We start from the raw sequence: 20585 nt of genomic DNA, 5'->3' as shown, positions 1-20585 counted from the left end.
ATGAGGATGGCGTCATCGCTGCTCGAGTTCCTGGGGAGTACCGAGCCGTAGAAGGACTTACCTGCCTTGTAAGTCGAGTTGGGAAGAATTGTGGCCGAGATCTCCGAGAACTTGGCTCGCAGTGCGTCGCTGGAGGATCTGTCGAGACGGCCTGGCTCGGAGAAGATTACCATCTTCCCGACAGCCGAAGTTCGCAGTAGATTTAGCAGCAAGATCCATTTGAGGAGTGGAAGCTCCATGCTGCGCTAAGTGAGGTGAGTGCGTTGTGGAATAAAAAGTACCTCATATAGTGATGAAGAGATAAGACAAAGGAGCAGAAGGATGAGAGTGTCTTCAAGCTAAACGCTGAAAACAGCAGACGGTGGACAAAACAACATAACAACATGGAGAAAGCAAATGGAAATTTGCAACTTAGCTCTGCTTTGGATCTTAGATGTGGATCTTCGCACCGCTGTGAGCCTGATGCTCCGCAAGCTTGTTCTGGCTCTGGCATATCAGGAAGCCACAAAGGACGCTGCTTCGAAAGACTTGCTCCTGGATTTTTTTCAGCTTCTCGTCACCAATGAGAGTCCTCACCCGTTTCAGAAATTCCTCGCGGGAGATCTTAGCATTCTTCAAGAGGATAAATTGACTTTAGACTTGGCCGACAAGAAAACAGCGAACTACCTTGAGCTCCAAGTAATCCTGGACTACTATATTCATCTCCGACGAGGAAAGCTCGGGCTTGAGCACCGAGAACAGCATGGGCACCGTCACACTTGACTGCTAAACAAAGAAAATTGGACTACGTTACTCCTAAAGCATTAAGGAAAAAGAAATGAAAAAGAAAAACACCTTCGGTGCGATTACTTTCTCCTTGATCTCGGAAGAGTTGCTGCACTTGGCTGATGCCTCCATAATACCTGCGAGGGAACAAGAGCCAAGGTGTAAACGATGAAAGTGGAAAAAAGAGAGCTTCTACTAACCGTGCCACTTGCGTGGAAACTTGAAGCTGGCAACGTAGAGCGGCAGAATATGCGTGTTCATGCGTGTGCTCCACACAATGAAGCGTTTCGGATTCGCCAGATTGTCAACACCGGTGTCAACCAAATCGCTGGATGGATGGAACTGCTTGCTCCCTGCTCGCACAAGCTCAGCTTTGCCAAGAATCGCACGGCACAGCAAGACATGCTGCTCGCCATTTTCGTCAATATCCGCGCCTCTGCAACTGCACAAGAACGAAAGACAATCACGTCTCACCGCGTCGCAAAACAAAGCATAAGCACTTACCTCAGGCGAGAGAGACTCTCCGGACTAAGATATATCCCCACACCGTAGGTGGAGTCCACCGACGGACGTCCAAAACCATGCTTGATGACACTCAGAAGCTCGTTTCGAGAACACCCGTACCAAGCCTGCTGCAAATTCGCATCCCCGCCTCGCACCTTGGCCGTGAGATCGCTGAGCGTCTCAAACGCTTCTCGGCGAGCCTGACCGCCAGGACAGTCGTAACGAACTTTGCACACCGAAGTAACATCGGCCACCACCGACAGTCGCCCGAGCCCCGCTAGAAACGCTGCTTTGACGTCGACGAGTTTTGGATCGCCAGCCTCGAGCTTCGCGAGCCTGCCACCGCTGGAAACCACGAGATTGGCGAGCTTGCTGCGGCTAGAAGTCACGTCTTCCACTTCGCCACCCTCGTCTTCCACGGCGGAACAAGCCGCGTCCGTGTCGGTGGTAGAGATCGAGCTTCCTTGCCGTGCACTCAAGGAAGCCTTTCCACCGCCAAGGAGCTTCTCCACATCGTCGACCGATCCAGGGCCCTCGAATGGCTGGATCGGGCTGGAAAACTCTCCATCGCTGTCAAACCAACCGATCGAGTTCCTGTATCCAGTCCCGGTGTTTAGCTGGATCATATGCGCGAAGAACACCGCCAGATGACAGCTCGCAAAGAAAATCTCCGCGATTTCCCTGCCGGCGCGGTAGGCCTCGCACAGAGCAGCGCTAATTTCCACGGGGAAATCCTTCCAAATCCCTGCCGCGAAGAATACGAACCTGGAAGGCCTCCTTCCATCGATCAGTCGCTGCCTCTTGCCCGCGGCTCCGCTACCTCCGCCATTGCCACTCCTTTTCTTGTCCATTGCTTGCTTCAAATCCACCGATGGAGAGCACCGCTACACCAACAGTGGATCCGAGTAGCGATACAGAGCGGGGACAGTGCAGCCGTAATCGATCGCAGCGCTGGAGCGAGGATCCATACCTCTGATCGATCCGCGGAGAGGAAGTCAAAAACCACCTAGGGTTCCTCCTCCCTAAAACTAAAACGATTTAAACCCCGGAGTTACTTCAAATAAAAGAAAAGGTCCCCCTTTTTTTCCATTCTCTTTCCCAAAAAACACAATGGCGGCGGCGGCAAACGTTATAGACTATTTCCTCTTTTTTTTTCTTCTTAGTGGCTCTTGACATACTCTTGGATCACATTTAGCCCTTCAGTCTCCTCGCCATAGTCCTGGAGAACCAAAACTTTCGTAAGCAAAACCCCGGAGAATCCAAAACTAGTTCTTCGGAGCAATCCTAGTTCTTCGATGAAAGAAGAGAGCAATCCAAGTGACACGAGACATACCCGGATCACCACGCAGGAGCAGCCGACGACCTTTCGAGCCTTGCCTTCGGAGTCGATCTTGCAAAGCTGCAAGAACAAAGCGAAAAGTTTGAGAGAACTTGGAGAAGGAAAAGGGAAGCTTACCCCGGCCCATTCACCCAGCTTCTTGGCGCTGGGAACGGAGATCAAGTTGACGTCGTGCTCGGCGCACAAGGCCTGGACGAGCTTCGTGTAGTCGGCCTGGTTGCAGTCCTCGGCAAGGACGCAGAGCTGCGCAGCGTGCTTCTCGATCGACTTGGCGGCCTCGTGGAGACCCCGGGCGAGACCGTCGTGAGCGAGAGATTTCTTGAGCACCAGTTGGAGTGCCGTCAAGATATCCATGGGCTCTCCAAGCACGGGAGTCGTCTTCTCGGCGGCAGCCTCACCTATGGGTTCGTCGCTACAGCATCACCAAAGAAACAAAGATCAGACTCCCCTTCCAATAGATCCACGAAGAAACACAAGAACTATGCAAAGTTTCTTCGTTGAGAAGCAAAGATCGTCACAAGAACTATGCGAAGTTTCGAAGTTGAGATACAATATCAATCAAAGAAACACAAGAACTATGCAAAAATACTTACGCGTCCGACATCGTTGCTTTCGATCGGTTACTTCCCCGCACGAATCACTGCGAGAACGAGAAGGGGCAAAAGTTAGCATTTCCCCTGCCGCAGCAAGCGTGTCGGGGGAGGCTTTATGGGCGCTGCGAGCTCTCGTAGCGCGCCCACCTAAAGATCCCCCACAGCCACAATCTATGTCCATATTTACAGCGGGAGCGCTCTCCAAGCGCACCGCCAAGAATTAGGACACGCGCATTGCATCCTTACCTTGTCTCTCGTCTCTCGCCCCGGAGGAACTCGCCGCCGCCCGCCAAGAACCCTAAATTTCTAGGGTTTAACCTGGAATCCAATGGACGGCGACGATATGAGCATGCTCTCGAATATTCTTCCCACTTAAAAAGCTCGATTCCCGCCGAGAAATAGTTAGCTACTAGGTATCCCCCACTCTCTCTTGAATCTAGCCATAGCTACTAACTACCTGGAGGCTGGAGGTGTGACTCGCCTACCTATAGGGGGCTCACCTTAGCTTTTTCCATTTTCTTCTTTGCCAAATGCGTCCTGTGCACAAACACTGGAAGCTTGGAATATTGGCTAGCTTTGGAAACGAAGAAAAGGACTGTAGGAGTATACGTCCACGTCAATCGGGCCAAAGTGGGAAGTTAGTGTCGCACGGCCTCATTCGGCACGTGGCCGATTCGGATTGAATCTGTACCCTAATTGCTCGCCACCTTCTTCCCAACTTATAAGCACCGTGGATAGGCCGCTGTCTTGACGATCAAGTAAAAGTAATGTGACCCTTTTTGCCGCGCTGCCGGGGGGCGTAGAATATTCCGCGAATCGTTTCGTTCCGACGAGAGGCCTGTGTTGCGACCGTAGGATTGCCGCACGCCCATGGAATAAATTGACTTGCATTGGCTTTTTTTTCCTTTCCAAGCTGGAAAGAACAATCGTGCTTCATTGGAACTTTTCCTTTTTTATCTCTCTTCTTAGGATAGGTTTTAGGTTTAGGGTTTCCCAATCCAGACACCATATATATATATATAGCATAAAAAAATCAGCCCAAACAACCATGAACTAAGTCTCTCACATGACAAAAATCCATGGCCCCAGCTCTATTTCTCAGGCATTCAAAAGTAAAAGTGAGCTCAAGTTTAAGGGTCCCTTGTCTGACTCTTTACCAAACTAGAGAATATGTGACAAGCATAGAGTTTATGTTTTCTTGGGGTTCTATTTTTTTTTCACTGTGATGGTAAATTTTTAGTTTTACATCTTGGAGTTAAGACTTGAGTTTTTGATTTTTCTAAGTAGGCGTTGTTAACAGTGTCACTTTGGAAAGAATCAACATTTTAACATGGAATGGTTAAGAGTGAGAAAAAGCTACCTTTTTGTGAATTTAACATTTTTTTTTCCTTTTTTTTTTGTGAAGGCACAGAACAGCGATAGAAAGGTAAGAAGCCTTTGCTCGCTCTTGATTCGTTATCCCGTATAATTCCACCTCCCTATAAATATTTCTCGGTGTTATGCCTGGCTTCTTACCTCTCGATCGCGGCAATTGTTTTCGCTCTTATAGCCACTTGTCTTGCAATTTGCAGTCGCTACCCCTTTGCAGAGCGATTGGCTTTCCGATTCGCCGCAAGCGGCAAATTTTAATCTTGGAGCAGCCAAGATGATGTGATCGACAAAATTGGAAGATTACTCGCCTCTGTCTCTCTGCTCGCTCCCTCCCTCCCTCCCTCTCTCTCTCTCCCTCTCTCTCTCTTATCGCATCCTCTCTTCCTCTCCTCTAAAGAACACAAGAAGAAAAAAGAGGAGGAGAAAGTGATTCTAGCCAGATAGTGCTGTTTGATTTCCACTGCTTGCTCCATACTTTGCGACCGGGACGGAACAGCGCCACCACTTACGACGAAACGAACCGAAAGATATTTCCTCAGGTATAGCATCATGCTGAGAGCAGCTCTTTCTCGAGTGGTGATCTCTTGTCCTGGAGAGCTTCTGATGTGAGCGAGAGACCCACACTATTTCTTCGAAGTGCCAGTGTTTGAATGTGTTTGTGACACTGAAAGTGATACGGCGCCCCACGACAAAAGCGTCCACCCGTGGAACGAAAGATCGAAAGAGACGGCCGCCCCCGCACGATTTCTTCGATCCACAACTTGAAATCCATCTCTAGCTCGCCGAGAAGTTCCTCCCTGCGAATTGGATCACGAGAGAGAGAAGAGATCATCTCAGAGCTCTCCTCTCTCTCGCTCGCTCTCTCTCTCTCTCCTCCGTGCCATACCTGTTTTCCATAATCCCCACCTTTGTCAGCGTGCCCGGATCGATCGCCTCATGTTACATGCAAGGCCTTCTTTCCTCTTCCCCGCGCTCTCTTTTTTCTGTACAAAGTGGCTGATTGGTGGCAGTGAAATATTCTTCCTTGCAGGAGGTGAGGGTACTCTCACACGCACAATCACGACACCCATACGCACGCTCCTTCGTCACCAAGCTTATATTCCATCCCACAAGTTGATTAACACGGTACCATAATCATCCTGCACCTCCTCCTTCCATATGCCAATTTTTGATGACGACGAATCTCTCAGGCTCACACTGTCTCCACCCAGCAGGACTAGAAGCCCCCGCGAGCTTGGAGCATCATCTCTAACGCCAGCGCCGCCAGCTTCATCGCCACACTCCGCCGCCACCCCCGCCACCGCCACCGCCGCCACCACCACCATGCCTAAGTCGGAGAGAATCCCCGCTCCATTCCCGTGGGCCAGCGAGTACCGCGCCCATGTCCACTCGCTCGACTACCTCTGGAGCTCGGCCATCACTCGCATCCGCGGCGAGGTGATCTGCAAGCGCTGCGACGGCTCCCAGATGGTGGACCTCGACGTCCGGGACGCCTTCATGCAGGTAAACAACTATTTCATCAGCTACCGCGACTCCATGCACGACCGCGCTCCCAAGTGCTGGACGTCCCCCCGGCTGCTCGACTGCTCGCTGTGCCGCCAGTGCGACTGCGTCAAGCCCGTCATCGACGCCAAGAAGCGCAACATCAACTGGCTCTTCCTGCTGCTCACCCAGACGCTCGGCCTCTGCACGCTCGACCAGCTCAAGTACTTCTGCAAGCACACCCGCCGCCACCGCACCGGGGCCAAGGACCGGGTTCTCTATCTCACGTACGTTGGCCTTCTCAAGCAGCTCAATCCCAACGGGCCTTACGACTGAGCGAGCGAGCGAGCGAGCCTCCGGATCGACCTGTGCTCTTTATGCTGCGGTTGATCTTTGTTTTAACTGTTGTTTCCTGTTGCTTACGATGCGTTTCCAAACTGAGACCGACCTTTGATCCTTGTTTCCAGTTATGTGTGACCACCCCATATAGCGTGAAAGTGAGATTTGCTGGTGTGAGATTTCCTGTACAAACATGCTTTAATTAAAACTTATATAATAGTAAGAGAAAACGAAAGCGAGAGAAAAAAAAATTAAGAGAGAGAGAGTACCAAGTTTCGATGCGCTGCCGTTTTTCTGTCCAAGTCACAAACTGACAAAGATAGTTAGATCAGCCAACAGAAATGTGGGCTGGGCTAGGACGCAAGTTTCACAAGGAAACACAAAAAAAAAGAGTGACATTTCTTGGTAAGCAACAAATATTAAAACATCTGCAGTGAAACTGGAGCTTTTGGGTACCTATGAAGCACGATTACCCAGCGCAAGAAGAATTTTTTTCCTTGGTCCCTACCAATCCAGAAGAAAGGATGAGATGTGTCTCAAAAGTGAAGAAAGAATCAGTGGGTGGGTTCTTACCATGGGAACATTCAGTTCCTTGAGATCTTCATCTTTCATATGCCTCAATGCTGTCATATCGACCTGCAAAACCCATCATTTAGCCCCGGAATTTCCAAAGTGGATTCTATCACTCACCTCTTCCGCTTGGAACGTTAGTAAGTACTTTTCCAATCCTAAAGACGTCAAAAACGAGGCAACACTTTCCAAGGCCTGCACAAAAAAGTGATGAGCGTCGAGCATGGATATGTGTGGCTTTGCTACTTACTGGCTGGATTTTCGGAGGTGGTGGATTGCTGCGCGGAATCACAGGCCTCGGCGGCGCCACTGACGCCGAGGCAGCAGTGCTACCGCGGACAATGGTCGAGGGCAGCCTGTGACGAGGCTTCTCGGGTTGAGCCACTGGAGGTGGGATTGGTCCCGACAGCTTCTCACGTAGATCTTTCATGGGTGGAGCTCCTCCTCCTCCTCCTCCACTGGAGCTCCGCAAGGGATTCTTTCTCGTCAATCGCAAGCGAAGATCTTGAGTACCGCTCTGGCCTTCTACGAGACAATGCAGCAAACTGACGTATGGAGGGAGCCCAGGAAAAAATAAGAAACGAAACGACCATACCAAGTCCAGAGTCATCTCCATCTTCGTCGGCGTAGAGATCATGCTTCCACTTGCCATCCTCCTGCCTTTGCCTTCACAGAATCACGCTAGTTAAGCTCAACACCGAAAGCCCACGAAGAAAAAAATCTACCTTTTGTTCACGCTCTGTCGTCCCACGGAAGCAATCCCGTCAGAAATCCCGTGCAATCGCTCGCGCACGGGCCTCTTCCGGCTGCCTGCTACGCCTATCTGATCGGAATACATCCCGTTGCTGCTGTGCTCGGCCTGCGCGCCATTGGATTTGGCAAGAACAAGAAAACCCTAACGTCACCGAGAGCCTCCAAGCAAGCCGCCATACCTGTGGATTACGCTGCGAAGCCGCCGCCCTAGCCGCTGGGATCTTCCTCACCGTGCCCTGTTTCCTCCCGCCACTCCGGACACCGCTGCTACTGCGATGCATGGATTGATCCAGCGTAGCATCTGTAGCGGTAGAATCCCGGCAGTGCCTTGCCCTCCTCCTCCTCCACTCTCCCCTGTGTGACAGTGTTCTTCCCACCTTGCCCTAAACCCGCTTAACCACGTCAGTTTAATTAGCTTAACTGTCCAGCCTTTAAAATTTTTAAGCCGCATTTTTTAACCTGCGCTGGAAAGGGTTCGAAACGGCGACCATTTGCTGGTCTCGAATTTGCGAGGCAATTAGGGTTTATGGCAGCGCCAAGGATCTACGCGCTTGTAAGGCGCTCCACGCGCGGCTGGAGCGCCTCCTCGGCGATGGCTACCACGGCAATCGCGTTCTCCACACGATGCTCGTCCAGATGTATGGCAAATGCGGCAGCATCGCCGACGCTAGGGCCGTGTTCGATGGGATCCAGCAGCCGGCGCTTACGCCGTCGTGGAATGTGATGATCGCGGCATATGCCAACAATGGGGATTTTCTCGGGGCGCGCCGGCTGTTCGATCGCGCGCCGCGCAGGGATGTCTTCACCTGGACGACGCTGATGCACGGCGCCGCGCAGCACGAAGGGATCCCTAGCGCCAGGGTGATCTTTCGCCTCATGCCTGGGAGGACGTCCGTGTCCTGGAATTCCATGATCGCTGCAAATGCCGTGAATGGGGACCTTGCCGAGGCGGCTGCGTGCTTCGAGAACTCGCCCGAGCGATCGCTCTCGTCGTGGAATTCCATCTTCCAGGCCTATCTCCACAGCGGCGAGCTGGATCGAGCAAAGCCCACATTCGATCGATCGCCCGGGCACGATTGCCTCTCGTGGAACGCGCTCCTGGCGGGGCTTATACGGCAAGGCCACACTGCCGAGGCACGGAACGTGTACGACGCCATGCCCGAGACGAATGTGGTGTCCTGTACCGCGATCATCCAAGGCTACTCCCAAGATGGAGCTCCCGAGCTCGCGAAGAGAGTGTTCGATGAGTTCTCTGGACGAGACGTGGTGCTGTGGACTTCGATGTTCTTGGCTTATGCCGAGAATGGGCATTTGGAAGTGGCCAGAGCGATGTATGATCGGATGCCTCTCTGGGACGTGATCTCTTCGACTGCCATCGTTGGGATCTTTGCTCATGGTGGCCAGCTCGAGGAGGCAAAGCTTGTCTTTGATCAGATGCCTCGGCATAGCGTGGTATCGTGGAACTCGATGATGGCGGCGTATGCCCAGAAGGGTCATACTGACAAGGCAGTGGAGATCTTCCATTCCATGCCCCTGCGCGATGTTTCGTCTTACAACGGGCTCATTGCGGCGTATGCCCAGAAGAGAGACGTCGAGAACGTCAAGGCGGTGTTTGACAAGATGGTGACACGGGACATTCTTTCGTGGGATGCGCTTCTGGGGGCTTTTATGCAGGACAAGGAGCTGGAGAAAGCAAGCTCTACGTTCAAGCTCTTGCCGAAACGAAGTGTTTCCTCGTGGAACGCTGTTTTCATGGCTTTCGCGCAGAATGGGACGCTGGAAGAGGCTAGAAGTCTCTTCATTTTGATGCCGCAGAAGGATGTAGTGACTTGGAACGCGATGATCACTGCGAGCTCGCATCACGGGGAGCTCTCGGAGGCGGAGCTCTTGTTCCGGAGGTGTCCCGAGAGGGATTCGGTCACTTGGAGCTCGATGATAGCGGCATTTTCACAGAACAAGTCTCTCGACAAGGCGGTCGAGGCTTACGAAGCCATGCCAGAGAAGACGGTCCACGCTTGCAACTCGATGCTGGGGGCCTTCATGCAGCACGGGAAGCTGCAAGAAACCAAGGACGCATTCGATCGCTTGCCAGTGCGAGACGTTATCTCGTGGAACTCCGTGATCGCAATGCACGTCCAAAAGGGCGATGGTGCTCAGCAGGCTTTCGAGCTCTTCCACACCATGCACTTGGATGGATGCTTGCCGGACGCCATCACTTTCGTCATAGTTCTCAGCCTGTGCAACCATTACGGCCTGCTCGACCAGGCTTGCTGCTACTTCGTGTCACGAAGCAGCGATTTTGGCGTCGTGGCGGTGCGAGAGCACTACTGCTGCCTGGCCGATACGCTCGGGCGAGCCGGGCGGCTTGGCGACGCCGAGGAGCTCGTCAAAATCATGCCTTTCGTGCCAAACTCGGTGGCTTGGGGGACTTTGCTGGGAGCTTGCAGGCTTCACCTTGATCCAAGTCGAGGCACACGGATGGCGGAGAATGCGTTTGAGTTTACTGACCGGAGCAAAACCTCGTCGCCGTTTATGGTGCTGGCCAACATGTACTTTGCAGCACCGTGAGATCTTTTTGCTCTCGCTGATACGTTTTTGTTTTTCTTCTTCGTTACTGCCAGGTCGAGGGATGGGCTTGGACATACCAAAACAGGTTGAGTCACTTTTTAAGATTTTCTTGTTTTTTTGTTTTTTTTTTTTTTTTGCAATTTTTTTACTTCCATGGTTTCTTCCAGGTCCGTTCAATCCAAACGCATGGGTCCGTCTCTCCGTCGGTGAGGTATGTCTGTCCGGTTAAAACTCGCTCATTAAAGGCTGGTTAAACTTGACTTTAGTGGCAGTCTGTTTTGTTTTGGACAGCTTCTCTGCAACTTGGAGGGATTGACGAACTCGGCCTCTTAATGCAAGGTGAGCTTCTGTCTAGAACCTTCACGACACCTCGCGGATCACAAGCATGGCTTTTTTGGCAGGAGGGGAGGATAAAACCTCTGGGATCTTTGCTTCCAAGCCTGGGACACGGTCCAAACCGCGGCTCTTGGCTAAAAGGGTGAGCCATCCAGCGCTAAATTGCTGGAGCTGCGTTGGGACAAGAGACCAGCGTTTAAGAGCACCATGACTGTGAGCGGCATGCGAGAAGGATCTTCTTCCTGCGTTTTTAGAGCACTGGCGGTACAGGACAATGGAGCATGCGAATTTGCGGTGGCAGCCGCATATTCCAGCTCTTTTGTGTGGCCTACACTGCGCCAACCACGCCTTCCATCGTCACGTAAGTATAGAACTCGAGAGAGAGGGAGAGGTTTTTATGTTTTGTCTAGTCTTCTTCTTCCTTCCATTTGCTGTGTCAGCTCTTTTCCTTGCCTGACGTGCGCGCACTTTGATATTGTGTTCTCGCAGATACCACCACTCGAGCAATCGCCAGAAATTTTCTAGTTTTCTCCTCTCAGCGGCGGTGAAAGAGGTATTGTTTAGTTCTTCACGGATGATAGCCTTTGTTTACACTTCGTTCGTTCTATCGACTGTAGCAATCTCAGTTCCTTTGGAAGATCGTGGGAATCTCCCCTTCGTCCCCGGCCGAGTGAGAAGCGAAAAAAAGTACAGGGGAATGAAAGTATAGACGTGCGCACGCACACGTTTGCGAGCACACGCCGATGAGACGTCCACGTGGCGGGCTCGGCCGGCATTCCCGCTCAGTGTCTCGCGGCCACCAAACATGCCGTGTCCGTACGCAGGTAGGTCGTGACGTCAGCGTTGCGCAAACTCGTGAAGCTTACCTTTCCGTGCATGTGTGCACGTATTTGTTTCGTGGGGATTGGAAATTTTTTGTAGAGCTCGTGAACGCAATCTTCTATAAAAATTTGATCTTCCAGTTCCTTCCAAGAACGATATTTTGGGCAAAAAATAGTTGGAGATTGGCTCTATCTGATCCGAGCAACTTGTTGTTCTGTGGCTTACATGGCAGATTCATTGTGCCCGGAATCGAAAGTACACGTACAAACAACACTTTGAAAACCCAAATCCCCCTTGTGGGCATTGTTTGTTTTCCAGGAGATCCATCTTGCAACATGTGCCATCTGCTAAATGCTCGCTAAGCTCCCCCAAATGGACATGATTATCATTATTATCATGATTATCAATCACAAAGTGATACCAGGGATCAATTTGCAACTTGCCAAAGCTTGGTTTGTAGAAAAATGTAGCTTCTCACCTCTGCTGTGCAGACTCTAGGCAAGGATTACGCACCACATGCAACATTGCAACAAGCTCGCCACCTTTCACCCATGGAATTAAGATGCCTTATCCATGGCTTTGACATTGGGGCATCTCCTTCCACCGAGCTGTTTAGTAAAGTGAATTTCGCGGAGTCGATGATGTTGATGCTAAGTGGCAAACAGCTTGAATGGTTTCATATTCTATGCCATTTGCATTGATGGCCATGAAGAAATTACGAAGGGGTGGACTTGTTAGCAGCGAGACAACATTGTCTGTACTGTAAACACGTAGAGCTCCGAGTAAACAAGACATTGCAATTAATGAGCAGTGACCTTCTTGCGCGAAACAAGCAGTGGGCACACAAGTTTTCATCTTATAATGTTCCCTCTCGTTGAATCGGAAGACCCTTCGGCATCCATAAACAAGAAGAGAGCAACGTTGTTTGCTTTTGAAGAGAGATCGGATCGTAACAAGGCTCTGAGCAACTCATCAATGATCGCTCTTCTTGGGGGATGTTTCTTCGAGGTCTCGAATTCAAACACTCTCGAAAACCGGAGAGCTCCTTCTGTGTGTAAGTGTGTATGATTTACCAATCACTCCAAGTTCACCATTGTCTCCCATTGGGTTTAGTGCTGCAATTACTACTACTGCAGCAAGTTTGGATTTATAAAATGCGTGGTAAGTTGACTGGCACAGTCTTGCCGGTTTGGACAAATGTTGGGTAAAAATCAGAGAAGTTAATTAGTATTTGCATTGCAACGTTTTGATATCATATCTGGATTAAAATTAGAAGAAGAACGCTTCATGGTGCACACTCAAAGAGACCACGAAGAAGATTCGCGCGCGTGATCTCCCTGCCTAGCTGTCCATCTGGATCTCTTGCGCTTCCACCGCAGTGATCCTTGCCCCAAAATTCCCTCTTTCTAGTTTGGAGGGACTTTGTGTCACCACGATGGAAATGGAATGTCGATGAATTCAAAGAGTAAACAATTTAAAGTTTGGAGCTGCTAACATGTTGAGCATGTCTTACATAGTCTTAAACATCTTTAACCATGAGTGCATGCACTTTGCTCTTAATTCACTAAGCAAATGTCGGTTGTCTAATTTAGGGTTCCCAATTATTCCACATGATCCCACATTTACAAAAGAATATACATAAGATGGAAGTTATTTGGTGGGTAGGAGACATCACACAATGGATTCAACTCCCAGAGATTTATAACGCGAGAATTCTTCTCGTCAAACATATGGATCTCAAAAACAATGACACCCAAGAAGCAGTTTTGAGGGTAAATTTACCATAAGAAAAACTAAGAAAGGGTGACAGAAGAAATGAAACAGGGTGGGCATTTTGTCAAAGTGTGTCCAGATTTAAGGGCGCGTTAGGGCTGCAGACTGCAACTCCTTGCACGCGTTTCACTTGTGTGCCCCCACAAAGCAGGAGAATTTATTTTCCCAGCCAGCGAGTTTAAGTGTTCTTGCTTGTCATCGCGAAGGCAATGCCGGCTAGCTCCTTTGAGTTCCTTCCCGTGTGCTTTGATTGAGTGGAACAGCACTGCCACTGGGCACGCCATTTCTCCTTTCCTCTCCTCGCTCTAGATTCACTGCGCTGTGAGCTACGTATGTTATAAGCTGCTGATCTTGCTCCAGAGTAGTGGTGTGTGTCTAAACTCTAGGACCAGCAATTTGCCACTTGGGCTTCTTTGAGATTCTTCTCCTTTCTTCAGCAAGAACTTGATAGATTGCGTGATCTTTACCAGTGCATGCAAGAAACTTTGCTGCCGTTCGAGATTTGATTTATCTCAATTGCTCTTGCTTGGGATTTCTGGTATTTGCAGGCTAAAGTATTAGAAGTTCTTCTTTTTTTTGGGTTCTTTTCTTTGTCTCTGATCGATCATCATGGCCACGGCCGCAGCATCGTGGGCGGTCGAGCATTGCACCCGAGCAGGATTTGAGGACGAGCACAAGACGAGAATTTGCAAAGTTCCTGATCCGAGCTGCAGCTGCTCCACCAGCCGAGAGGGCAGCCTTGACTCGGAGATTTGCTTCTCTTCACCACCGCCACAACACCAGGATGTGGTCGGAGGGTCAAGCAACCATTTCCTGGATTTCGGCATCGATCATCACCAGCAGCATCATCCACACCCCATCAACCTTCTCTCGGACCACGAGTGGATCAACTTCTTGAGATGGAGGTCGTGGCAAATCGAGAGCAGCAGCAGCAACAGCGCCGCCGCCATGCCAGTTGAATTTCCTCCCAGTGCCACCGACTTTTCCCAGCTCGAGCTCTTCCCTTCGAATCTGGAACCAGGCCTCTCGCTCCCTCTCACGAGCTTCTCATCTCATCATAGTCACCAGTCGAGCACGGTGCTCGAACAGTTCCCTCAATGCTTGGAGATTCCAAGTGCGGCTACACCACTCTCATCGTGTCCCACTCTCTACGACGAGGCTGGTTACCAGGACCCTTTCCTCGCAGCCTTCTCCAGCTCCACACTACACCACGCCGTCGATCCGAACAGGAGAATCGACAATGTGGATACCAATCACGCGCTCGTGACAAGCAATCATCCCGGAATCATGACTCCTTGTTCCACGGATCAAGGAGACAAAGGAATAATCAGTGGCAAGAAAGCCAAGCCCAGCTCCAGCAGCACAAGTGTTTCCAACGAGAGCGTCAACAGATCTTCCGTGGTGGACGGCCCCCGGAATCCGAGAAAGAGGAGAGCTCTGGAGGATCGTCACGACGCGGCATCCAGCAAGCAGCAAAAGAAGATTGGATCGTCGTCTTCGTCGCCAGCGTGGGCGATTGATGCAGCGGTGGCGTTGGGCTCGCAAGAGCCTATCATTCACATCAGCCACGGAGGAAGAACTACTCCCCACGATCATGAGCTCATCTTGCAGCAAATCGCCGCGGCCTCGAGTAGCAGCGGCAAAGCACCACGGGTTCCAGCGCTCAACACCAATTTCAAGCCTCGAGCCAGGCAGGGAAGCGCCAATGATCCCCAGAGCATCGCTGCTAGAGTAAGTTCACACACACACGCTCACACAAGCTTGATATCCAAGGCTTTTGCTGCGCAGCATCGCCGGGAGAGGATCAGTGACAGGCTCAAGATCTTGCAAGAGCTCGTTCCAAACAGCACAAAGGTGTGGATCTTCAAAAGATTTTTTAAGATTCTAAGAGTATCTTTTCGTTCTTCTCAGGTTGATCTAGTGACGATGCTGGAGAAGGCCATCAATTACGTCAAGTTCCTCCAGCTGCAAGTTAAGGTCGGTGCTAGTTGACTTTTTCTGGTCCACAATGTTTGACTCTTCTCCAGGTGCTTACGTCGGACGACTATTGGCCAGGTGGCGCCACGTGGCAAAACAGTAGTAAGGCTGACACAGCCCTATAATAACGTCTTTGGATGGTCCTCCTTCAAACGAAATAGTTTGTGGGGCATACCATTACCTTTTTTAGTTGAAAACTCAATCCAATCTGAAGGATAAGAGAATTTTTCTCCATTAATCGATCCATCACTCACACTCTTTTTCATATTGTAAATCCTTAATGTTGTGCTTTGAAGAACGCAACATGGTACCTATTGGTAAATTTTACCATGTAATGATCCTATGAATCAAAGGTTTTCCATCCTCCAGGACGAGCTCAATGGCATCCATGAAACATCATCTCGAGCAATGTTCCGGCCGTCACGTGTCCTCTACCGGGAGAAAACAAAAAAAGAAACCTGTGCTACCGCATCGACTGCTGGAGCTGGATCACCTGCTGTAACTGGACAACCTGTTGGCGTTGATCCGGCGGGAGAGAGTTGATCTGCTCCGGTGTTAGATTCATAACCTGTTGAAGGAGGTGCTGTTGCTCCACCTCCAGTGGAAGAGGCTATGAGAAAAGAGAGATTTTGGTAAGTTTTTCTTGTAGGAGAAGAGAAAACATCGATCTAACCTGCGGTGGCCCTTGCATTTGCATCTGTCCGTAAACTGGACCTCCTTCCATGCCAAACGGAGGCTGCTGGAAGTTCATGCCGGGGCCCCGTCCTTGCGCGGACCCCATGCCAATGTTCATGCTTGGATGCTGGAAAAACACAACACAAAAAACGTTTTTTCTTTCTGTTTTTGCCAGATTACGAAGAGAAACAAATACCTGAAAAGAATGTTGTGGAGGGGGCTGAAGTGGTAAAGGCGGCTGGCCTTGAGACTGGAAAGGCATACCCATGCTAAATTGAGGCTGATGCTGGAAATAACAGACGAACGATCAATATTCCACCAAAAAAAAGAACACGACTTTCTGGAGGAAGAACATTTACCCCGAATGGTGGACCTTGGAAGTTCATCGATTGAGCTGGAGCAATTGGTGGCATTGGAGGAGGCCTGGGCTGCTGCGGCAAAGGTGGCTGCTGAGGAATCCCACCCGGTTGCTGCGAGTACGCCGGAGGAATAAATGTGGACGGCGGAGCAGAGGCCGGAGGAAGCGGCGGCTGCCTCGACTGCGGCAGTCGGACCATTCCCAGCATTATTTGGGCCTGCAACACACAGCTGAATGTCAGCTCACGACTCGAAAGGTCTCAAAAAGGAAAGAAGGACAGGGCCTCTTTAAACAAAACCTGGAAGAGAGCTTTTGTCAATGAAGGATGAGTTATTAGTAGCTGGCGAGCCTGCTGCTGGTCATGTTGAATGAGTTGCTGTAACACAAAAGCCGCCAGTTCGTCAAGCAATACTACGCGGAAAAAGCATACCTTTAATTGAACCATGGTTTCGTAAAGTTGCTGCTTGGACATGGTTGCGAGATGGCTGGTGAGAGCATCGTTCCCAGGGAGGTTACCACCGTTTTGACCACCTTGAGTGGCCATCAATGGGATCTGGGAGCCCAGTGCTCCAGCCATAACACCGGCAGCAGCAGCAGCGGCTGAGAATCCTATAGCATCACCTGCGCGAAACGAATCAGAACAAAAAAAGACGCGTTTTTATTATCATAAGATCTTACCAGGATTGTTTGCCGAGCCACCCCTTCCCTGTAAGCAAAAACATAGTTTTTTCCTCAGAGAGACGAAGGGAAAAGTTCCTTACTTGGTCCCTGTTTCTATCGCCGCCGCCGCCGCCACCACCACCACCACCGCCACCGCCGCTGCCTTTCTCGTTCTCGGCGAAATCGACGCGGAGCTGGCGGCCGTTTAGATCATAGCCGGAGAGGTTGCGTCGAGCGCTTAGCGCGGTCTCCTCGTCCCTAAACTCACAAAAGCCATAGCCCTTTGGCTTGCCAGTTTCCCTGTCGGTTACCAATCTGGAGAGAAAAAAGAACTTCCAATCAGTTCCCAGCTCAAAGACGCGCAAAGTCAGATCCTAAGCTTCACTAGAGAGCTGCAAGCTTTCTTCTTGGGCTCAATCAAAGAGAAGAAAGAAAAACACAAGTGTGGTCTTTGAATCCATAGGCAACACTGTACACACGCTCTAGACACACAGAACCAAGAGCGAAGGAAGAACGCGAAGGACGCGAAGAACAAGACACCGCAAGAATAGACCAATAAGTCATATTGAAACGAAGTAGTGTCGCGTATACAGCGGTAGGATCTCCAACAAAAAAGAGGATGAAAAACCACTGTGTGTGTAGTTCTGACGCACCGAAAGGAAACCACTGGGCCGACCTCCTCGCAGATTTGAATGAGCTGCTCCTCTGTCGCGTCGTAAGGGATATTGCCGACTGCCACACCACAAAAACCCCCAATCAGGGCGCTGCTCACGGCGAAATGGAAGAATGGAGGAGTGAAAGAATCGACGGCCGCCGCGGGCGCACTACTCACCAAAGACGCACCGATGCTGCGAGCTACCCATTGCTACGCAGGCAATCCAAGAGCATCGCTCCTCACGCGATGGCGCTGCCGCTGCCGCTGGGCCGCCACAAACCCTAGAATCCCTGCCCTAGAAAATGGTTCTTCGTCAAACTAACCGAGGTGGGTTTTAACTAACGGAGCCGCCGGCGGTGGCGGTTGGTACGGTAAAGTCCGGGCGCCGGGAAAGTACGAAAGATCGTCCAAGAACGCGTTGGAGACGAGGACGTAGGGCGACGACTTGGCGGTGTTGAGCTCCAGCGCTGTTCTGGCGACGGTCCCGGATTTTTCTATGGTTCCTGGATTGCGGCTGCTCTTGCAAGCGCTCAGCAGTGCCATCCATGGCACGGGCGATCGGGCAAAGGAGCTGCTGAGAACGATCCTCTCGGCCTGCTCGATCAGCCCAGCTCGCCCAAACAGATCCACGGTGCAAACGAGATGGTCTATTCCCCACACCAATCCGTAATCGTGGTGCATTGAGATGAAGAAACTCCAGCCTCGTTTCACATCGCCCGAGTGGCCGAGAGCACTTAGAAGGGCCAGGAAGGTCACCTCGTTGGGAAGGACTCCATCCATGGCCATCTTGTGGAAGCTTGTCACAGCGGACGAGAGATCTCCGGCCTGGACGTGAGCTGCGACGAGAGAGCTCCACGAGACAACGGTCCGGGATTGCATCCGATGGAGAGTTTCTTCCGCCCCCGCAGAGCAGCCGCAGCTCCCATACATGTGGATGATCGAGTTTCCAACTTCGAGGTGGTGTTGCGAGTGATCTTCCGCTCCGGGGCCCTCGAGCAAGAGAGAGTGAACGAGTCGGCCTTGCCTAAGAGCGGAGATTCGAGCGCAAGCATCGAAAACACTGATGAAAGTGCACGCGTTTGGATGGATTCCTTGTTGGTCCATCAAGGCAAGCATGATCAAAGCACCAGCTCCGGCGGATTCGCTTTGTGCGTAGCCACCGATCATCGTGTTCCAAGTCACGGTGTTTCGATCGAGATCCATGGCGTCAAACGTATCCTTGGCTTCCTGGAGACGACCGTTTCGAGCGTAGGCTGCAATCATGCTGTTCCACGAGATCACATCCCGGTGGCTCTTGCAAATGGAGGCAAAAGTCTTCCTCGCCTCGGAAACTCTCGAGTGTTTCCCGTACATGTTGATGAGCGCGTTCATCACTCCAACGCTTGCCTCCCCCTCGCAGCTTAGAACAACAGCGTGGACGAACCGGCCGTGAGAAATCTCCTCCATTGAAGTGCAAGCCTCGATCGCTGCCATGAAAGTCACACTGTTAGGCCTTACACCTTCCAGATTCATCGTCCAAAACAGTACCAGCGATTCCATCGGTCGTCCAGACCGAGAAAACGCTCCAATGAGCGAATTCCACGACACTGTGCTCTTCTGAGGCATTTCCTCAAAGACCATCCTCGCTTCCCGCAGATGCCCTGCACGGGCATACCCCGCAATCATCAAGTTTCCCGAGAAAACATTCTTCCTGGCAATCGCATCAAACACGGAGCATGCATCGCGGATTCTTCCGCACTCGGTATACATATGAAGGAGAAGATTTGCAAGAAAGGTGTCGCTTTCAAGCCCCGCTCGCTGGACTGACGAATGGATGAGCTTACCCAGGCGGAGAGATCGCGAGGAGCAGCATTGGCGGAGGAGAGATGAGTATAGCGGCGATGCGTCTTGTATACCGCACCTCTCAGCCCATCGCAGCGCGATCATAGCCTCCTTTTCATCCATATTGGACAGATCAAAAAGATAAAAGAGCGTATGGGGATGCCAGGAATTGAACCCGGGATTCTTTTTGTCACAGATAATTAAGTGTTAATAATATTGTGTATTTACATAAGATAATAAATATCCTTCCCTGAGAGTTACTGGATAAAACCTCACATGGGTGGTGAAAGTTCATGATAGTAGCATACACAACAACATGCTATTATGTCCAGGGTCAGGTGTTTCTCCTGGAAGCTTGATAGAAGAAAGCACTGTGGATGACATACTCACAATTTCAATAAGATACAAGAGGCATTTACAAAGTCACATAAAGGCATGTATCTTTTCAGTAGAGTATTTGCTACTATCTCTAAATCCCCCTTCATCACCGCCACCTTGCTATGTACATGTCCCTCAAAATGCCCTTTGTGGTCCATGTGACTTGAAATAGTTGTTGTTGTTGCCTTGAATGTGGGTTTGCAAAACATGAAAACAATTAAGTTGCAAAAATTATTATTTATTATAATATATAATCTGTAATTATGATTATTTTATATTAATAATTTTAAATTTTTATCCTTTTTCCTTTTTTCTTTAGCTCCTTTCAAGACTCCCAAGTGCATTAAGTAATAATTCCTTTATTTCTTTTATATTAGCAAGTTTTGTTTCATACCGTTGTGTAATATAACATTTTCCAGAATTTTCAAGACTAAGACTTTACTAATGAGCTTCCAGATTTTTCAGAAATATAAGAAATTTAAAGTAAGAAAAATGACTCAAAAAAATTAAAATACTTATAAATCTCTGTACTTATTTTTTTAACATTTAACTTTATTAGCATTTTTTTTGGTATGATTATAGTATGTTTAATTCTGTGTTGGAACTCCTTCCAATAGTTTTATCCATTTTTACCTAATCCATATTTACCTAGGTTGCTTATATATATTCCATTCCTCCTTGTATTCACAAACAAAAAATAATTTTAGGCTTTTATTACCTTTAATAAAAACAAGTTAATATCCAAAAAAGCACTGTTAAAAACCATAATAGAACATAATGTTGAAACTGTTATTCGACCCCATAAATTCTTTATAAATGAACTCAATATATTTGCATTGCCTACAT

General features: G+C 50.0%; 8 protein-coding genes, 1 long non-coding RNA gene and 1 other non-coding gene across 12 annotated transcripts; 4 read left to right on the top strand and 6 right to left on the bottom strand.

Annotated features, from left to right (window-relative positions):
- Positions 1–278: 278 nt before the first annotated feature.
- Positions 279–2288, bottom strand: LOC9656099 (probable inactive poly [ADP-ribose] polymerase SRO2). Of its 2 annotated transcripts, none has more exons than XM_024661975.1 (5): positions 1270–2288; positions 966–1207; positions 835–902; positions 667–765; positions 279–612 (listed from the first exon to the last, which is right to left on the bottom strand). In XM_024661975.1, exons 1-5 carry the CDS (start codon positions 2118–2120, stop codon positions 430–432), a joined length of 1443 nt encoding a protein of 480 aa, XP_024517743.1. In that variant the 5' UTR covers positions 2121–2288; the 3' UTR covers positions 279–429. The 2 variants fall into 2 exon arrangements, with proteins under 2 accessions (XP_024517743.1, XP_024517744.1); XM_024661976.1 differs by having other exon boundaries at positions 667–762.
- Positions 2289–2330: 42 nt separating this feature from the next.
- LOC9657491 (40S ribosomal protein S12) lies at positions 2331–3567 on the bottom strand. Its single transcript, XM_002987974.2, has 5 exons — positions 3448–3567; positions 3202–3248; positions 2726–3020; positions 2603–2668; positions 2331–2488 (listed from the first exon to the last, which is right to left on the bottom strand). The coding sequence occupies exons 2-5, from the start codon at positions 3210–3212 to the stop codon at positions 2429–2431; spliced, it is 432 nt and encodes a 143-aa protein (XP_002988020.1). The 5' UTR covers positions 3213–3248; positions 3448–3567; the 3' UTR covers positions 2331–2428.
- Positions 3298–3408, bottom strand: LOC112341592. The gene has a single exon (XR_002990609.1). It is a non-coding gene; the product is annotated as a small nucleolar RNA snoR103 (small nucleolar RNA).
- A 1029-nt stretch (positions 3568–4596) lies between the features above and the next one.
- On the top strand, positions 4597–5861 carry LOC112341591. The gene is made up of 3 exons (XR_002990608.1): positions 4597–5111; positions 5603–5697; positions 5763–5861. It is a non-coding gene; the product is annotated as an uncharacterized LOC112341591 (long non-coding RNA).
- A 34-nt stretch (positions 5862–5895) lies between these two features.
- Positions 5896–6390, top strand: LOC9656098. Its single transcript, XM_002988054.1, has one exon. The coding sequence runs from the start codon at positions 5896–5898 to the stop codon at positions 6388–6390; it is 495 nt and encodes a 164-aa protein (XP_002988100.1).
- A 377-nt stretch (positions 6391–6767) lies between these two features.
- On the bottom strand, positions 6768–8108 carry LOC9657490. Of its 2 annotated transcripts, none has more exons than XM_002987973.2 (7): positions 7896–8108; positions 7689–7822; positions 7559–7629; positions 7214–7488; positions 7084–7158; positions 6967–7029; positions 6768–6897 (listed from the first exon to the last, which is right to left on the bottom strand). In XM_002987973.2, the coding sequence occupies exons 1-7, from the start codon at positions 7995–7997 to the stop codon at positions 6850–6852; spliced, it is 768 nt and encodes a 255-aa protein (XP_002988019.1). In that variant the 5' UTR covers positions 7998–8108; the 3' UTR covers positions 6768–6849. The 2 variants fall into 2 exon arrangements, with proteins under 2 accessions (XP_002988019.1, XP_024517745.1); XM_024661977.1 differs by having other exon boundaries at positions 7214–7485.
- Positions 8109–8224: 116 nt separating this feature from the next.
- LOC9657489 (pentatricopeptide repeat-containing protein At4g02750) lies at positions 8225–11586 on the top strand. Its single transcript, XM_024661948.1, has 6 exons — positions 8225–10369; positions 10452–10495; positions 10557–10623; positions 10686–10981; positions 11110–11173; positions 11238–11586. The coding sequence occupies exon 1, from the start codon at positions 8341–8343 to the stop codon at positions 10282–10284; it is 1944 nt and encodes a 647-aa protein (XP_024517716.1). The 5' UTR covers positions 8225–8340; the 3' UTR covers positions 10285–10369; positions 10452–10495; positions 10557–10623; positions 10686–10981; positions 11110–11173; positions 11238–11586.
- A 1735-nt stretch (positions 11587–13321) lies between these two features.
- Positions 13322–15457, top strand: LOC9656097 (transcription factor PIF4). Its single transcript, XM_002988052.2, has 4 exons — positions 13322–14946; positions 15004–15069; positions 15127–15192; positions 15243–15457. The coding sequence occupies exons 1-4, from the start codon at positions 13825–13827 to the stop codon at positions 15315–15317; spliced, it is 1329 nt and encodes a 442-aa protein (XP_002988098.2). The 5' UTR covers positions 13322–13824; the 3' UTR covers positions 15318–15457.
- Positions 15409–17829, bottom strand: LOC9656096 (cleavage stimulating factor 64). The gene is made up of 10 exons (XM_002987972.2): positions 17718–17829; positions 17539–17617; positions 16987–17200; positions 16904–16931; positions 16656–16846; positions 16524–16601; positions 16227–16442; positions 16064–16153; positions 15866–15994; positions 15409–15802 (listed from the first exon to the last, which is right to left on the bottom strand). The coding sequence occupies exons 1-10, from the start codon at positions 17746–17748 to the stop codon at positions 15656–15658; spliced, it is 1203 nt and encodes a 400-aa protein (XP_002988018.2). The 5' UTR covers positions 17749–17829; the 3' UTR covers positions 15409–15655.
- On the bottom strand, positions 17801–19258 carry LOC9657488 (pentatricopeptide repeat-containing protein At2g13600). The gene is made up of 2 exons (XM_024661927.1): positions 19068–19258; positions 17801–19006 (listed from the first exon to the last, which is right to left on the bottom strand). Exon 2 carries the CDS (start codon positions 18984–18986, stop codon positions 17859–17861), a length of 1128 nt encoding a protein of 375 aa, XP_024517695.1. The 5' UTR covers positions 18987–19006; positions 19068–19258; the 3' UTR covers positions 17801–17858.
- Between the last annotated feature and the right edge of the window lie 1327 nt (positions 19259–20585).

This window comes from Selaginella moellendorffii, unplaced genomic scaffold (genome assembly GCF_000143415.4).
Source record: "Selaginella moellendorffii unplaced genomic scaffold, v1.0 SELMOscaffold_86, whole genome shotgun sequence".
NCBI lineage: Eukaryota > Viridiplantae > Streptophyta > Lycopodiopsida > Selaginellales > Selaginellaceae > Selaginella > Selaginella moellendorffii.
The sequence above is the reverse complement of the archived record's forward strand: the minus strand, read 5'-3'. Positions and strand labels throughout refer to the sequence as shown.

Bases quoted from the DNA above. Each gene is read 5' to 3' on its own strand.
- LOC9656098 (XM_002988054.1), top strand. From the start codon at position 5,896: ATGCCTAAGTCGGAGAGAATCCCCGCTCCATTCCCGTGGGCCAGCGAG.
- LOC9657489 (XM_024661948.1), top strand. From the start codon at position 8,341: ATGCTCGTCCAGATGTATGGCAAATGCGGCAGCATCGCCGACGCTAGG.
- LOC9656096 (XM_002987972.2), bottom strand. From the start codon at position 17,748: ATGGGTAGCTCGCAGCATCGGTGCGTCTTTG. The intron at 17,618-17,717 runs GTGAGTAGTGCG...GTGGTGTGGCAG, and splicing joins GCAGCATCGGTGCGTCTTTG to TCGGCAATATCCCTTACGAC. The intron at 16,932-16,986 runs GTAAGGAACTTT...TTTTGCTTACAG, and splicing joins GCGATAGAAACAGGGACCAA to GGAAGGGGTGGCTCGGCAAA.
- LOC9656097 (XM_002988052.2), top strand. From the start codon at position 13,825: ATGGCCACGGCCGCAGCATCGTGGGCGGTCGAGCATTGCACCCGAGCA. The intron at 15,070-15,126 runs GTGTGGATCTTC...CGTTCTTCTCAG, and splicing joins TCGTTCCAAACAGCACAAAG to GTTGATCTAGTGACGATGCT. The intron at 15,193-15,242 runs GTCGGTGCTAGT...ACTCTTCTCCAG, and splicing joins TCCTCCAGCTGCAAGTTAAG to GTGCTTACGTCGGACGACTA.
- LOC9657491 (XM_002987974.2), bottom strand. The intron at 2,669-2,725 runs GTAAGCTTCCCT...TTGTTCTTGCAG, and splicing joins AGCTGGGTGAATGGGCCGGG to CTTTGCAAGATCGACTCCGA. The intron at 2,489-2,602 runs GTATGTCTCGTG...TTGGTTCTCCAG, and splicing joins GCTCCTGCGTGGTGATCCGG to GACTATGGCGAGGAGACTGA.
- LOC9657488 (XM_024661927.1), bottom strand. From the start codon at position 18,986: ATGGAGGAGATTTCTCACGGCCGGTTCGTCCACGCTGTTGTTCTAAGC.
- LOC9656099 (XM_024661975.1), bottom strand. From the start codon at position 2,120: ATGGACAAGAAAAGGAGTGGCAATGGCGGAGGTAGCGGAGCCGCGGGC. The intron at 766-834 runs GTGTTTTTCTTT...TTCTTTGTTTAG, and splicing joins AGAAAGTAATCGCACCGAAG to CAGTCAAGTGTGACGGTGCC. The intron at 613-666 runs GTAGTTCGCTGT...ATCCTCTTGAAG, and splicing joins AGGATTACTTGGAGCTCAAG to AATGCTAAGATCTCCCGCGA.
- LOC9657490 (XM_002987973.2), bottom strand. From the start codon at position 7,997: ATGCATCGCAGTAGCAGCGGTGTCCGGAGTGGCGGGAGGAAACAGGGC. The intron at 7,823-7,895 runs GTATGGCGGCTT...AATGGCGCGCAG, and splicing joins CTTCGCAGCGTAATCCACAG to GCCGAGCACAGCAGCAACGG. The intron at 7,030-7,083 runs GTGAGTGATAGA...TGGGTTTTGCAG, and splicing joins TAACGTTCCAAGCGGAAGAG to GTCGATATGACAGCATTGAG.